At 44.5% G+C, this 15,047-nt stretch overlaps 1 protein-coding gene across 1 annotated transcript in view; it reads left to right on the plus strand.

Annotated features, from left to right (window-relative positions):
• Window positions 1–791: 791 nt before the first annotated feature.
• The window catches only part of Snx4 (sorting nexin 4), an 82,897-nt gene continuing 68,641 nt past the window's right edge, over window positions 792–15,047 (plus strand). The window contains exon 1 of the mRNA XM_036204092.1: window positions 792–987. Within this exon, the coding sequence (XP_036059985.1) occupies window positions 847–987 (141 nt within the window). The 5' untranslated portion in view covers window positions 792–846. The remainder of the gene's footprint in view (window positions 988–15,047) is intronic.

Here is a 15,047-nt window from a genome sequence, read left to right on the forward strand (position 1 = left end):
CCTATGTTTTGGCTACAGCCAGTGAGCATTTCCCTTCAGGTCACAACAGTGAATCTTGTCTAGGGGTAGGCTCAGGAAATTAAGGAGACTTTTGTAGAACGTTATCAGGTCTGTCTCCAGTGCTCCGGCGTCTGAGGCTTAAACACCTTCAGTAGCACTCTCCGCCCTGCCTCAAACCCTCGAGCGTTATCTTTTGCTGTGTTACTCAACCCTCTGAAAGTTAATCATTGATGCTGCTCTAGTCTTTGCGTGGGGAAACAGAGCTGTGACTGCAAGGCAAGGGTGACCACGAGACGACCCTTCCTTTCTTTTGAATGGCACATGTACTTGAAGGGACCCCCAATTTTAATGATTTCTTTCCTTTCTTTCTTTCTTTCTTTTATTTCCCCCCAAGACAGGGTTTCTCTGTGTAGTCCTGGCTGTCCTGGATCTCACTCTGTAGCCCAGGCTGGCCTCGAACTCACAGAGATCCACCTGCCTCTGCCTCCCGCGTGCTGGGATTAAAGGTGTGGGCCGCCACCTCCCAGTTACGATTTCTGCACTTATGTTTTGAGTTCGCTTGACCTTCGTTTCTTTTTGTCTCCACCGGCTCTCCCAGATTTCCAGTTTCGTGGCTGACCAGTCCTTCTGCCGATTCCCCTTTGCTCTTCTTCCTCACTTCCCTCCATCTCAAGTCCCGGAGGCTGGGTCCAACCTTCTGCGGTCTCGGCTGCTGGGGAGGAGTTTCCGTGGGCAGGGGCGGGACTACAGAGAGCGAGGGGGCGGAGCTACAGGACGCAGGGGGCGGGGCGGCCGCGGGCTAGGCACGGCGCAGGCGCACTGGGCTCGCGGTGCCGAACTGCAGCTATGGAGCAGGCACCTCCGGACCCCGAGAGGCAATTGCAGCCGGCCCCGGTGGAGCCGCTGGGCGGCCCTGGCGCCGTGCTGGAAGCCGCGGTCGGTGAGGAGACCGAGGGCACCCGGGAAGACAGCTCAGGGGTCGACACGGTGAGGAGAGGGGCGGCAGAGGCTTCGGGCCTGGGGCCGGGCCTAGCGGGCCCTGCCGGGCTGTCTTGGCTGGGACTGGTGGGCGCGGCCCCGGAGGCCGGAGGATGACCCGGAGCTGAGTGGAGACGGACCCCCAGGCGCGGCGTACGGGAGGGCCGCGTGCGCACGGTCGTGCGTGGCGTGGCCCCGGGGGTCGTCAGTGGGCGCGGCCCCGGGGATCTGGCCACGAAGAGAGGCTCGCCGCTGTTTCCGGCCGGCCGAGGGGGTCGCTGGGAGGCGGCTGCACCCGGGGCGAGCGGGGCGTGAGCGCAGGAAGGGGGCTTGGCCTGTTGCCCCGGGAGGGAAATGGACTTCAGTCGTGCTGAAGGGAAGGGACAGACGAAGAAACGTTTGTGTAATTTCGTTATTTGGGATAAGTGCCATGTTTTGCCCCCCTCCCAAGACGGATCTGTAATCCCGCCCCCTCTGCACCGTCCTAGCTTTGGAAGTCTCCTTTGGTAACCTGTGCTTTTTACTGTTGGGGGAAAGGTGGGGAGTGTGGCGTTGTCTGTCTGTGAATGCGTCCATCCCCAAGGGCCTTCACAGAATTGTAGACTCTGCTGAACAAGGACTAGGAAGCTCATAATGGCGCCCCGTATTGGAACTCCCTGCCCCCTCTAGAGGCTCGACCCTCTGGGCATGGCTTATCCAGCCATGTTGCTGCTGCTGCTCCTGTTCCTAACTCTTCCTTTTTTTTTTTTTAACCTACCCCCCACAACAGGTGTCCGAACTAAAGAAACCAGTGCATTTTTATGAATGATGCATAGAAAGGACTAAGTTTCGAGACGAGCCAACCAGGAATTTCTCAGCAATGTTCTTACTTATGAGTAAAAACTTTAAATTTATGCAACAGTTTTAAGTTCACCATAAAATGGAAAGGCAAACGGAAAGATTATACGATATGCTCTCTTCTCACATTCAGACTTCTACCTTATCAACACTGGTTTATGTTAAACTTGATGAGCCTAGGTTGGCACCCCAAGTCCATAGTTTAGAGTTCACGCTTGGTAATGAACATTCTGTGGGTTTGGGAATATGTATAATGACATGATCCATCAAATATTGTCGTACAAAACCCTTTCACTGTCCTAAAAATCCTGTGTTTGGCCTGTTCTTCACTCTCTCCACCAACTCCCTCACCCATGGGTCATTTTCTTTTGTTTTTCATCGTTTCCATTTTTTTCATTTTCAGGAATGTCATATAGATGTAATCATAAGTATGCAGTATTTTTTTCCCTAAAGCATCGTCTCATTGTGTAGCCATAGCTGGCCTGGAATGCATAGAGATCTGTCTCTCTAGAATAAAGGCATGAGCCACTATGCTTGGTGACATTGGCTTCTTTTTTATTATGTATGGGGGGGAATGACTTTCTGAGTATGGGTGTGTGACTCTGGAGCTGTGGTTACACTCTCTGGAGCTGTGGTTACACTCTGGAGCTGTGGTTACACTCCTCTGGAGCTGTGGTTACACTCCTCTGGGGCTGTGGTTACACTCTGGAGCTGTGGTTACAGGAGCTGCCTGACATGGGTGCTGGGAACTGAACTTGGGTCTTTATTAGAACACTGTGCACAACCCCCCACCCCAAACTGAGTTTCTCAGTGTAGTTTTGGAGCCTGTTCTGGGTCTCACTCTGTAAACCAGGCTGGGCTCAAATTCACAAAGATCTGCCTGGCTCTGCCTCCCAAGTGCTGGGTTTAAAGGGATGTGCCACCACCACTTGGGTCACTATGTTCTCTTAAGATTTATCTATCTATCTATTTATTTATTAAAAGAGTTATTTATTTATTATGTATACAGAAGAGGGTGCCAAATTTCATTACAGATGGTTGTGAGCCACCATGTGGTTGCTGGGAACTGAACTCAGGACCTCTGGAAGTGGAGTCACTGCTCTTAACCTCTGAGCCATCTCTTCAGCCCAAGACTTATATTTTGTATGTGAGTGAGTGTTTTGCCTGAATGCACACACACACACACACACACACACACACACACACACACACACACAGGAACCACATGGGAGCCTGTGGAGGTTAGAAGAAGGCATGTGGACGGATGGTTGTGAGCCACCATGTGGATGCTGGGACCAGAATCTTATCTTCTGCAAGGCCACCTAATGCTCTTAGTCATTGAGCCATCTCTCCAGCCCAGATTTAGACTATTCTCGTATGTGTTTCTGTTTTGTCAAGGTTCCGTGTAGTTCAGGGGTGTCCTGGAACTCCTGATCTTCTTGGATTACAGGCAAGAACAACGGTGCGTGGTGCTTTTGTTTTGTTTAGATAGGGTCTCACTCTGACCCAGGTTAGCCTTGAGGTTTGGGCAGTCCTCATTCATCCTTCCAAGTGATGGGATTCCAGGTGTGAGCTGCTGGACCATCGTCTTACTTGATGATGTGACTCTAAGTATCCCTAAAATATATATTCTTTAGTTTTACCTGATTTTGAAGTTTCATAAATGAAATCTGTATGGTTTCTTTTTTTATCTCAAAAGTGTCTTAGCTCATTTATTTTCATAACCCTGTTGTTTTTGTTGTTGTTGTTGTTTTTTCTGTGTAGTCCACAGTTGATTTACCTCTTCTGTTTATGGATAGTTGGATAATGAAAATTTTGCTGTTCCAAAGAGTTGTTACTACCATGAACGTCCTCTTAAATATCTCTTACTGCAAAGTGTCCAAGATTCCAGTCTAAATTTAGGAGTAGAATTGCAGGATTATAGGGTAGTAGTATGTTCAGCCCTAGCAGTTAGTGGTGCTAGATTGTTTCCAAAGTGGTTTTTCACTTTACACTCCCATCAGTTGTGCCAGAAAATGTGTCCTTACGAATACTGAATATTTCCAGGGTTTAAAATGTTTCCCAAACTTGAGGTTATGTGCCCACCTCCACTCACCTCCACCCCTTTTCTGGTTCTGGGATTGAATCCAGAGCCTCACACATGGCAGGCAAATGCTTTACTACAGAACTGCATACAGCCTTTGTGTCTTTTGGCTACATCATAAGGACTTTGATTTTTGATCATGATGATAAAATTTTACTATTTTGTGAACATACTTAGATATTTAATCAATCTGAACTTGCAGTATGGAATCTAAAATTCACTTGTTTATGTTAATTTGTGTGTACATGTTCATTTATATACAGATGCATGCACGTGTTTGTGTGTTCTCATGTGTGCATGTCTATCTTTTGTTTTTTTTCCATCTGTGATTCTCCGGTCCTTTCTCATTGTCTAATAAGAACTCTTATCTCATTATCTTTTGTATTCTTAGCCTGTAAGGAAGAGCACATTCATTAAAAAGACAAAAACAAACAAACAAACAAAAACCCTGTGGTCAGTCCCAGCATTCAGGAGGCAGAGACAGGTGGAACTCTGAGTTTAAGGTCATCCTGGTCTACATAATGGGTTCCAGACAGCCAGGGCTTCATATAGCGACCCTGTCTCAAAAAATAAACAAGAAACAAAAACTAAAAAGATAAATAAGCCCCAAACCAACAGTAACGATAATGTAGAAAAGGAGAGAAATGGGAGAGGCGTCTGGTTTCTTAAGAAAAGTAGCGTATAGTCTAGCAGGAGGGAGGAAGGTTGGAGAGAATGGAGGCAAGCACTCACTCCTTCTCCAGGTTGAAAGACTGGGAGAGTGGAGGGTCTGGGGGAGGGCGGGGTTGTGTTCACTGGGTGTCATTGCTGAGGAATTCGTAAGTGGTTGTTTGAAGGGAAAGGCCCTAGGCTGGCAGAAGAGAGTTTGCTCAACCAGCACTTAGCCGTTCTCGTGTGATTAACACGGTCCCCGTTGACAGCAGGTCTAAGTGGAGCTCTGCAGAGGAGGGTAACGGAAAGAGGAAGAGCCATTTCACAGGCGCAGTGTCAGAGCTTGGACGGTGACGTCTCTGAAGGACGTGTAGTGCAAGTGACAAGATCAGGCTACGACCTTGAGGCTGTGCCCTCCCACTGACACCTGTTAGAGTTGTTTCTGCTGCAGTGATGACATGCCGTGACAGAACAACCTAAGGAAGGGCTTACGCTGGCTCACACTTGCAGAGAGTTATGAGTCCGTTCTGGCTGGGAAGGTATGGCAGAGTAGCAGGAGCTTCTTGATCAAATGTTCACTCACAGGAAGGAAGCAGAGAGAGAGCAGGAAGTGGGATGAGAGTAACTGGGATTGGTAAGTGGTCTTTTAGTACAATACCCAGAGCCAGATATTGGGGTAAATGCTAATAGATCAGAGAGACAAAGGAACAAGCCACTGCTGCGTCTTATCTCTAGGACTCCTCAGCCTGAAAAGGCTCCCTAGACAAAAGGGGCTCCCTCAGTTGAAAAGCTGTAGTTCCTGTCTCCTCAGCCTTCTATGCCTTTCTCCGCCCAGCCAGATAACCTCCTTCTTAGTGCTGGGGTTAAAGGCGTGTGTGCCACCACTGCCTGACCTCTGTTTAATCTAGTGGCTTGTTCTGTTCTCTGATCTTCAGGCCAATTCTATAAGGGTACAAAATATATCACCAAAGATGAGGCTATAAATCCTTTCAAAGCCTACCTAAGTTACGGGCTTCCTCAAAAGGGCTTCACCTCCTGAAGGTTCCACAACCTCCCCAAACAGGCCACCAGCTGGGGACCAAGTACATGAGCCTATGAGGGGGCATACCTCATTCAACTACCAAAATACCCTACTGTCCTTTTCCTTACCCGCCCCCTCACTCTTACTATGATGTGAGTACACTCACCCCCCCAGCCAATGTATTCTGCCTTGCTACAGCCCCAAAGCAAGAGCCAGCTCCTTAGTCTGAATCTTCCAAAGCTGCAAGCCAAAACAAACCTTTCTTTTTAGATTGACCCCTCAGGTACTTAATTTTAGTGACAGAGTGCTGACTAATATTATTTAAGCTACAAATGACTAAATCATACCTTTTAGGCGCTGGGAATACAGCTTGATTTGTAGAGTGCTTGCCTAGCATGCATGAAGCCCTGGATTTGCTCTCTAGCATCCTGTAAACTAGACATGCTGGTACATGTGTGTAATCCCAGCATTCAGGATGTGGAGAAAGAAAATTCAGAAGTTCAGATCATTCTTGGCTATGTAAGTTTGAAGCCAGCCTAGAGTGCTTGAGACTCTTATCTCTAAATAAGTAGATAGAATTTTTTTTTTTTTTAAGATTTATTTATTATGTATAGATGTTCTGTCTGCATGTATCCCTGCAGGCCAGAAGAGGGCACCAGATTTCATTACAGATGGTTGTGAGCCACCATGTGGTTGCGGGGAACTGAACTCAGGTCCTCTGGAAGAGCAGCCTGTGCTCTTAACCTTTGAGCCTTCTCTCCAGCCCTAGATAGAATTTTAAAAATAACTTTTATTGTGTGTATGTGCACATGTGTGAGTTTGTGTGTGTGAGTACAAATGTTTATGTGTGGTGTATGTCTGCCTGTGGAGGCCAGAGGACAACTGTGGGTGTCCTTCATTCCTTAGATGCCATCTACTCTGTGTTTTCTTTTTTTGTTTTAAGACAGGGCATGACTGTTCTGGAACTCACAGAGATCTACCTGCCCCTGCCTCCCATGCTGGGCTTAAAAGGATGTGCCACCATGCCAGATAGAGCTAATGCCTTTACAAAGAAATCTTGGGGATACTTTTCTTTTCTTTCTTTCTTTTTCTTTTTTTTTTTTTGGTTTTTTGAGACAGGGTTTCTCTGTGTAGTTTTGGAGCCTGTCCTGGATCTCACTCTGTAGACCAGGCTGACCTCGGACTCACAGAGATCAACCTGCCTCTGCCTCCCAAGTGCTGGGATTAAAGGCGTGTGCCACCACCACCCAAAGAAACTTTTCTACTTTTCCTGTTTCATTTGATTTTTCAGGGAGGAAAGATTTGTCTTAGCTCAGTTTTAGAGGGTTCATTGCATGGTTGCTTGACCCTGTGTAAGGCAGAAGACCAGGGCGGCAGGAGCTTGTGGGGGCTTCTCCTCACAGCTTGGCAGGCAGGAAGCAAGGGATAGGTGTTGTAGCACCCAGCTGGTTTTTAGAGGCCCCTTTTATTCTGCTGTGTGATAAAAGACACAGTGAAATAGGTCTGTCCATGAACCAGGCAGCAGGTTCCCACCAAATACCAACTCCCAGCACCTTGACCCTTGTACTTCTCAGAATCTGAGACTGAGCAGCAAACTTAAATTGTGAGCCTCTGACCTCTGGTAGCTAGTCGTAACAAATTGAACTAAAGCAGTTCACTGTAGCTTTCATCATACTCAGTCTCACAAAACATCCATTTTTGAACCCAGAACCACTTCGGGTGTTGTCAGAAGTCCAGTTGTTGAAGGCTTGATCTGAGGATGGCACTATTGGAATGTGGTGGAGATTTCACTTAGCGGTGGGATGTAGTGTGTGTGTGTGTGTGTGTATCTTTAAGTGAGTACTTTTGAGCCCTTGAGAAGATTATAGAACCTCAGTGAGAGTTCTCTCCTAGTCTCTTTCACTCCCCAGCCCTGGCATAAATGGCAGTGTTGGACTACAGCTCCTCCATTCCAGTGTATTCCCTTGCTATGGGACCAGAAACAGTGCTGTCAATCAGTCATGGATTAGAATTTCCAAAGTAAACCTTCCTGTAAGTTGATTATTTTAGGGGTTTGCTAACACAACCATTTCTGATCAGTGTAGTCGTAGCCCCAAGGAACCCAGTTCAGTCACAGAGATATCTCTCCTAGAAAGGAGATTATGAGGATGCACACTGATTAATAAAAGCACAGTGATTAGCTTCAGGTGTGGTAGGTTACTTAACTTTTTCATACTTTTAAATGCTTATGTGGAATCATGCATTAGTTTTCATCATCAGAAAAACCTAAACCCACAAGAATTGGGTAATAGATAATAGTGAGCTCTTGTGTATGCCAGTCATCACAGTTCTTTGTGTGTGTGTGTGTTTGTGAGATCCTGCAGTGTAGTCCAGGCTAGCCTTGAACTTTCTTGGGTCTCCTTTTCAACGTTAGAGAATGTTTGTAGAATTTTTTCAGTTTATGTCTGTCTTCTCTCTTTATTGTCAGGTCCCATCAGACCTGTAGAACAGTCCTGAGTAGGGGGTGAGCATTGAGAAAAAACAGAGACAGAAGAATAGACAGAGCCGGAAAAATAGAGTCGGGAGGGCTCTCAGTCAATACTGCAGCAGCCCTGAGTTTATTTCTCACAGCCTTTAATACCCAAAGTGAGGGGGGCAAAAGACCCCCTCCTCTCAAGGACACCATGGTTCGAGGAACAAACCAGCATAAAAACCTCCTTAATTTTCACGACATTTGGCAACCATGCCTTTGGCCATACGTCCTGTTATCCAGCTTTGAGGAGCAAAGACCTTGAGTCAAGATGGAATCAGGCAGGAAACTGGTGTCACTGTGGACTCCTACACTTTATGATTAAATTGATGATTGGATTCACTCTAGCAAAAATGCTGGCCATGTGGTTCCTGAGTGTATTCCATGTTTGGATGTATCTTTTTAGCTTTGCAAATGATCTTCTTTGAGTGTGAGTGAGTGAGTGAGTGTGTGTGTGTGTGTGTGTGTGTGTGTGTGTGTGTGTGTGTGTTGAGATAATCCATGCTGGCCTTACACTGCTGATTCTTCTCTTTAGCTCCCCTAGCTGGGATTCCAGGTATGTACCACCACCCCAACTGTCTGCCTAAGCGCCCATTTTACTTTACCCTTTTTCTGTGTGGAATTTTATGGGGATGTACCTTGTTCCTTATTTAACTTGTAATTTAATTGACGTGTGATTTACTTGACAGTATAGCTTCATGGAACTTTTTCTTTTTTAAAATTATTATTTTCAAGGTATAATTAGTGGGTGAGTGAGATGGCTTAGCTGGCAAAGGTGCTGGCTGCCATGTTTGATGACCTGAGTTTGACCCGGGGAAAGGATAGAAAGATTTGATTCCTGCAATTTGCCCTCTGGCTTTACACCACGTGCACTGTAGCATGTGCACCACCCCTCCCCACATACATACACATGCACCTTAAAAAATTTAGGTATGACTTGTACTCTGAAAAATACATCCACTGTAAATGTACAATTCAGTGATTTCTACAACCGTCTTCACAGTCTAGTTTTACTTTTGGTTGGGAGCCTTTAATGGCTGAGCTGTCTGTCCAGCCCCTCAATCTCATTTTAGAACAGTCCTCTCACCCCAAGTTCCCCCTCCCCCGTGGTGTTTAAGTTCTCCTTCCTGCCCTCAATCATCAACGGTGTCATCCAGTCTGCTGTCATTTGAGTCTGGCTTCTTACCTGCAGAGGAGAGTGAAAGGATGCAGACTCAGTTTACCCTCAAACAAGAACCGTCTTTTGTCGGTCTGAGAGGGTGCAGGAGAACATGCCGTGCAGGTCTCTGGTCCAGAGCGGGGTGAGGTGGTAAAGGTAGGCCCAGAAACTGGTTTTCAAAACTTGGGTGATAAGTCAAACTGTTTTGGGGACCACTGGGTTCCAGGATGTATGGTGATCACTGGCTTTCTGGATTTCCATGGGCGACCGATTTCTTAAAGCCTTGGGCCTGTTTAATGGCCCTGTTTTTGTTGTTGTTGTGGGGTTTTTTTTGTTTTTGTTTTTTTGGTTTTTTGTGTGTGTGTGTGTGTGTGTGTGTGTGTGTGTGTGTGTGTGTATGAGTGTGTTCCTTTATTACTTACTTAGAATATTTTTGAGGTTGTTCTTTACAGCATGCCTTCCCCTGCCTGCTTGTCTGCCTGTCTGCCTCCTCCCCTCCCTTCCTCCCCCCCCTCTTTCTCTCTCTCTGTCTCTCTCTCTCTGTCTCTCTCTTTTGAGACAAGGTTTCTCTGTAAAGCCCTGGCTGCCCTAGAACTCACTCTATAGACCAGCCTGGCCTGCAACTCGGATCCACCTGCTTCTGCCTCCTGAGTGCTGAGATTAAAGGCATGTGCCACCACTGCCCAGCTGCATTCCTTTTTCTTACTGAATAATATTTTTTTTGGCAATTTTATATTTTATTTATTCACCATTTGATGGGATTGTGGTTGATTTGGGTTTTAGCGCTTAAGAATTTTGTCTGTTCCCTTGAGCAGATTTGTAGGACTGTGATTGCTAATCATATGGTAAGTTTTTGTTTAACTTTTTGAGACCGATCTCACTCTAGCCCAGCTGTGGCTGGAGTTTTTCTCTACAGGTCCCGCCAAGCCCTGGCAGTCTGACAGCCCACTTATAATCACTCAGGGGCTGGAGAGATGGCTCGGAGATTAAGGGCACTGACTGCTCTTCCAGAGGTCCTGAGTTTAATTCCCATCAACCACATGGTGGCTCACAACCATCTGTAGTGAGATCTGGTGCCATGTTCTGTGTACATAATAAATAAATAAATAAATAATCACTCAGATGCTTATATTATTTAAACTGTTTGGCCTAATGGCTCAGGCTTCTTGCTAACTGTTCTTATATCTTAAATCAACCCATTTCTATTAATCTATAAGTTGCCACATGGCTTGTGACTTACTGGTATCTTTACATGTTGCTTGTCATGGTGGCAGCTGGCAGTGTCTCTCTGACTCAGCCTTCCACTTCCCAGAAATCTCTTCTCTCCTTGTCCCACCTATACTTCCTGCCTGGCTACTGGCCAATCAGTGTTTTATTTATTAACCAATCAGAGCAACACATTGAACATCCCACAGCACTCCCCCTTTTCTTTTTTTCAAAAAGAAAGGTTTTAACTTTCCCATAGTAAAATTACAGATAACAAAACAATTATCAAGCAAGAATTACAGTTGCAGTATCTAGTCTATTTTAATGTGTAGTCTGTTTGTATTTGGTAAAATTAAAGAAGGTACACTATCTTATATTTGTGAGTCTAAGGTTTCATATCTAACTTATCTCTTATCACAACTAAGGAAATTATATCTAGTCTTCAACTACATCAAAGACTCCAGAAGGATATGCTATTACCTGAGAAACAGGAGAAGGAAGCAAGCAACTTTCAGGAGTCTTGCAAGAGTAGACAGAGACAGCTGGCAGCCTGGACAGTCACCTAATGTTACTTTGTAAAGTTGGGGCATCTGTCTTCAGCTCACAGGCCTAGCTAGAGTCTCAGTCATTTTTCTCAGTGTTTGTAGCTGGAGTTTTTCTGGTCCTGCCTGGACAAATCTTTCTCACCCACCAGTTCCACAGCTGCTCAGTCTCAAGCAAGTAAACACACAGAGACTTATATTGCTTACAAACTGTATGGTCAGAGCAGGCTTCTTGTTATTTAGTTCTTATATCTTAAATTAACCCATTTCTATTAATCTGTAAGTTGCCATGTGGCTTGTGGCATACCGGTACCTTACATCTTGCTTGTCATGGCGGCGGCTGGCAGATCTCTCTGCCTTAGCCTTCCACTTCCCAGAATTCTCTTCTCTGCTTTCCCTGCCTATACTAACTGCCTGGCTACTGGCGAATCAGTGTTTTATTTATTAACCAATCAGAGCAACACATTTGACATACAGAACATCCCACAGCACCCAGCAGGTATAGAAATTATGGCAGTGCTCCACAGAAAATACCTCTGTAGTATTAGGCTGGAGTGCTGTAATTAGACATGAACCACCATGCCTTTAACTTTCTGAGGTACTGACACTTTTCTTTTTTAACATTTTCTCTAGCAATTGTGTAATGGTTCCTTGTTGTGTTAGTTAGTTTTATGTTGCTGTGATGAGACATCATGATCAAGGCAATGGTGTGTGCTAATGTTATGTCACCTTGATATAAGCTAGAGTCATCAAAGAGGAGGGAGCTTCAATTGAGAAAATGCCTCCATAGTATCTGGCAAGCCTGTAGGGCGTTTTCTTAATCAGTGATTGATGTGGGAGGACTCAATCCATTGTGGACATGCCACCCCTGGGCTGGTGGTCCTACAAGAGCTATAAGAAAGGCTGAGCAAACCATGGGAAGCAAGCCATTATGCAGCACTCCTCCATGGTCTCTGCATCAACTCCTGCCTCCAGGTTCCTGCTCTGTTTGAGTTCTTGTCCTAACTTCCTTCAGTGATATGTAGGTGGAATTTTTTGGGACCACTGACCAGCTCCCAAATAACCACACAGAGAGGCTCAATTATAAATACTCAGCCAATAGCTTAGGCTTGTTACTGACTAGCTCTTACAACTTAAATTAACACATATTTCTCATTTAAGTTCTACCACATGGCTCATGGCTTGTTACTTCATTTTCTACATGTCCTGCTTCCTCTATGTCTGGCTCAGGACACAGACTGGCCCTTCTTCTTCCCAGTGTCCTCCTAGTCTGGCTCTCCTGCCCAATCTCTTCCTGCCCAGCTATAGGCCAGTCAGTTCTTTATTAACCAGTGAAAGTAACACATATTTACAGTGTACAAAGATGGTTCCACAGGAAGTACAGAGCAAATAACTTCCAAAACTATAGAAATGACAGAAAAGCTGGCTGCTTGGACAGTCACTGAAGGTTCCTCTGTAACATTGGGGTGTTTATCTTTGGCCTGCAGGCCTAGAATATCTGACAAACTTTTGTGAAGCAGGAATTTTGAAGGACTATCTTACCTTGTCTTAGCAAGGTTCGGCAGTCACTTTCTTTTGTGTCCTGCTTGTCCAGTTTGGACAGCATCCTGTCAGCAATCGAGGCAAGGGCAGTTGCTTTGCCACAAAGAAAGCAAACTCCATGTGGAGATTCTTTGATGCCCATCATCTTCTCTAAAGTAGATTGGTGCTGCCAGGAGCAGTCATGTCTCATTGTCATGAAAAGCCTTAAGTTATGAAAACATTTTAAATGTCATATTCTGTAGGTCTTTCTAAAATACGTCTCTGTATGACCTTGAGAATATACCTAACATGACTATAAGTTTGATAGTCTTAGAATACTATTTACCTGAATTTATTATCCTAAATAGCTTTCAAAGGCCAAAACTTCACATAACCTTTTAAAATGAGCTACATAGGTACAATACCTTAAACAAGAATAGAAACATATACAGTATAACAAAAATAATCTTAAATTTCTATCAATATTACAAAAATCCATACCAATGTAAAATATTTGAGACTAGTCTAGGTTGTTTAAAAATAGACAACAATACACCCCCCTCCTTTAAAAAAAAGATTTATTTATTATGTATACAGTGTTCTGCCTGCACACAAAAAAAGGGCACCAGATCTCATTACAGATGGTTGTGAGCCACCACGTGGTTGCTGGGAATTAAACTCAGGACCTCTGGAAGATCTGTTGGTGCTCTTAATCTCTGAGCCATTTCTCCAGTCCACAATCCACCCTTTCAACATTTTTATACTATATCTTCCTTTTTTTTTTCCCTTCAGAAAGAGCCTCTTGAATCTAACTCCTTTGTTTAGCTTTTTTCCTGACCATGATCAATAACAACTTGTAACCAACCCTCTTAAACAATGACAAACATCTATAACACATTGAATGATCAAAAAGCCATCTACCCTACCTCTTGGTAATGTGGGTGTCTTGTTCTCTAGACTGTTTCCTGTTGTCTGGGAGTGGTGGCATCTTTAGGAAACCCTTGGAAAATTGAGATAATGGTTAAGTTCTGGGAGTGTTAGCTGTTATTATTTGTTGTCCAGTCTCTGTGCAGTGGGAAAGTACAGGGCTTAGCTGAAGTCTGGCTGGAGTAGTCTGTGAGGCTGGACCATCTCAGCAGCATCCTTGAAGCTGTTCTGGATGTAGAACTCTGAGGAAACTGTAACAGAGTGTTCTGAGAGGCTGGGTCACCTGGGCCCCCTGTTTGGTGTTTGGTTTCCTTGGTCTGAAAACACAAACTTTTAAAGGTAACATGTATTTGTTGTTGTAAGTGTAGACTATGTGTTGTACACAAGTTAGCCAAAGATGCTTTTTTGGTTTATGTTTGACCAGATAAAATATACATTACATGTTTGTAGTTTTTGTAGGTTTATTTCTTTATGTCTGTAGCCAGGATTTTCAGGAGATTTCCCCCAATCAACCTGATCCATATCAACCTGGAATGAATCCATAGCCCCTCATGTGGAAATAAAAGCAACACACCCTTTGACTTCCATTTTGAAGTGAAGATATTTTTTAAATATATAGGTTGGTTTAATCTAGCAGCTTTCATAATCCAGTGTCTCTTAGCAGCTATCTCTCTTTCATCAACAGTCAAAAAATTCAAAGATAGCACAATAACATGCAGGATTCAGATTGGGTGTATTTCCCATCTTTACAAGGCTTGTTTATTTTTTTCTATTTTGCTTTACTCCTTTTTAAGGACTTTATTATTTTTAAACTTTTAAAATCTATGACTATATATATCCTTTATCTTTTCTCTCCCAAACCTATGTATATTTTTAAATACACTGTAACCCGATTGAGGGTTTTTTTTTTTCCATCTTGATCTGTCTTTATTGAGCATCTGTATTGTTTTTTATCACATGAGATGAATCATAAATTGTTATGTCAGCTGTTGGCACTGCTCAGTTTAGTGCATGGCCCTAGCACATGGTAGTTGGCAGCTGACTCCATCCCACAGGCAAGGGTCAGGAGATGCCTCTCTGTACTTCAGCCTGGGTGAAAGACTAGGAACCCGCCATGTGGCTTAGCTTATGGCATGCTGACAGGGCTCATGCTGGTGGCTCAATTATAGGTATTGGTTATGTTAAATTTTGTCCCTGTTCAATGCTAATAGGGAGGCAAAAAGAATATGGTATACACTACAAGCCCTGCTGGTATTGTTGTTAATGAATGAAAAAATAAATAAAAAGGAAAGGATATGACTGCTCCTAGGTATAGTATAGGAAAAAATTTACAGTAGATAAAAGGGGGAGCTTAGCCAGAGGCAGGGACATCTGGGAGAGTCCAGAGTGGTCATGACCCTGAGCCATATGAGGAGAGGGAGAAGGGAGAGGGGAGAGAGGTGATGTCTTAATTAGGGTTTCTATTGCTGTGAAGAGACACCATGACCATGACAACTCTTATAAAGAAAATCATTTAATTGGGTGGCTTACAGTTCAGAGGTTCAGTCCTTTATCATCGTGGTGTGACATGGTGCTGGAGAAAGAGCTGAGAGTTCTGTATCTTGTACAGGCAA

This window comes from Onychomys torridus, chromosome 12, assembly GCF_903995425.1.
Source record: "Onychomys torridus chromosome 12, mOncTor1.1, whole genome shotgun sequence".
Taxonomy (NCBI): domain Eukaryota; kingdom Metazoa; phylum Chordata; class Mammalia; order Rodentia; family Cricetidae; genus Onychomys; species Onychomys torridus.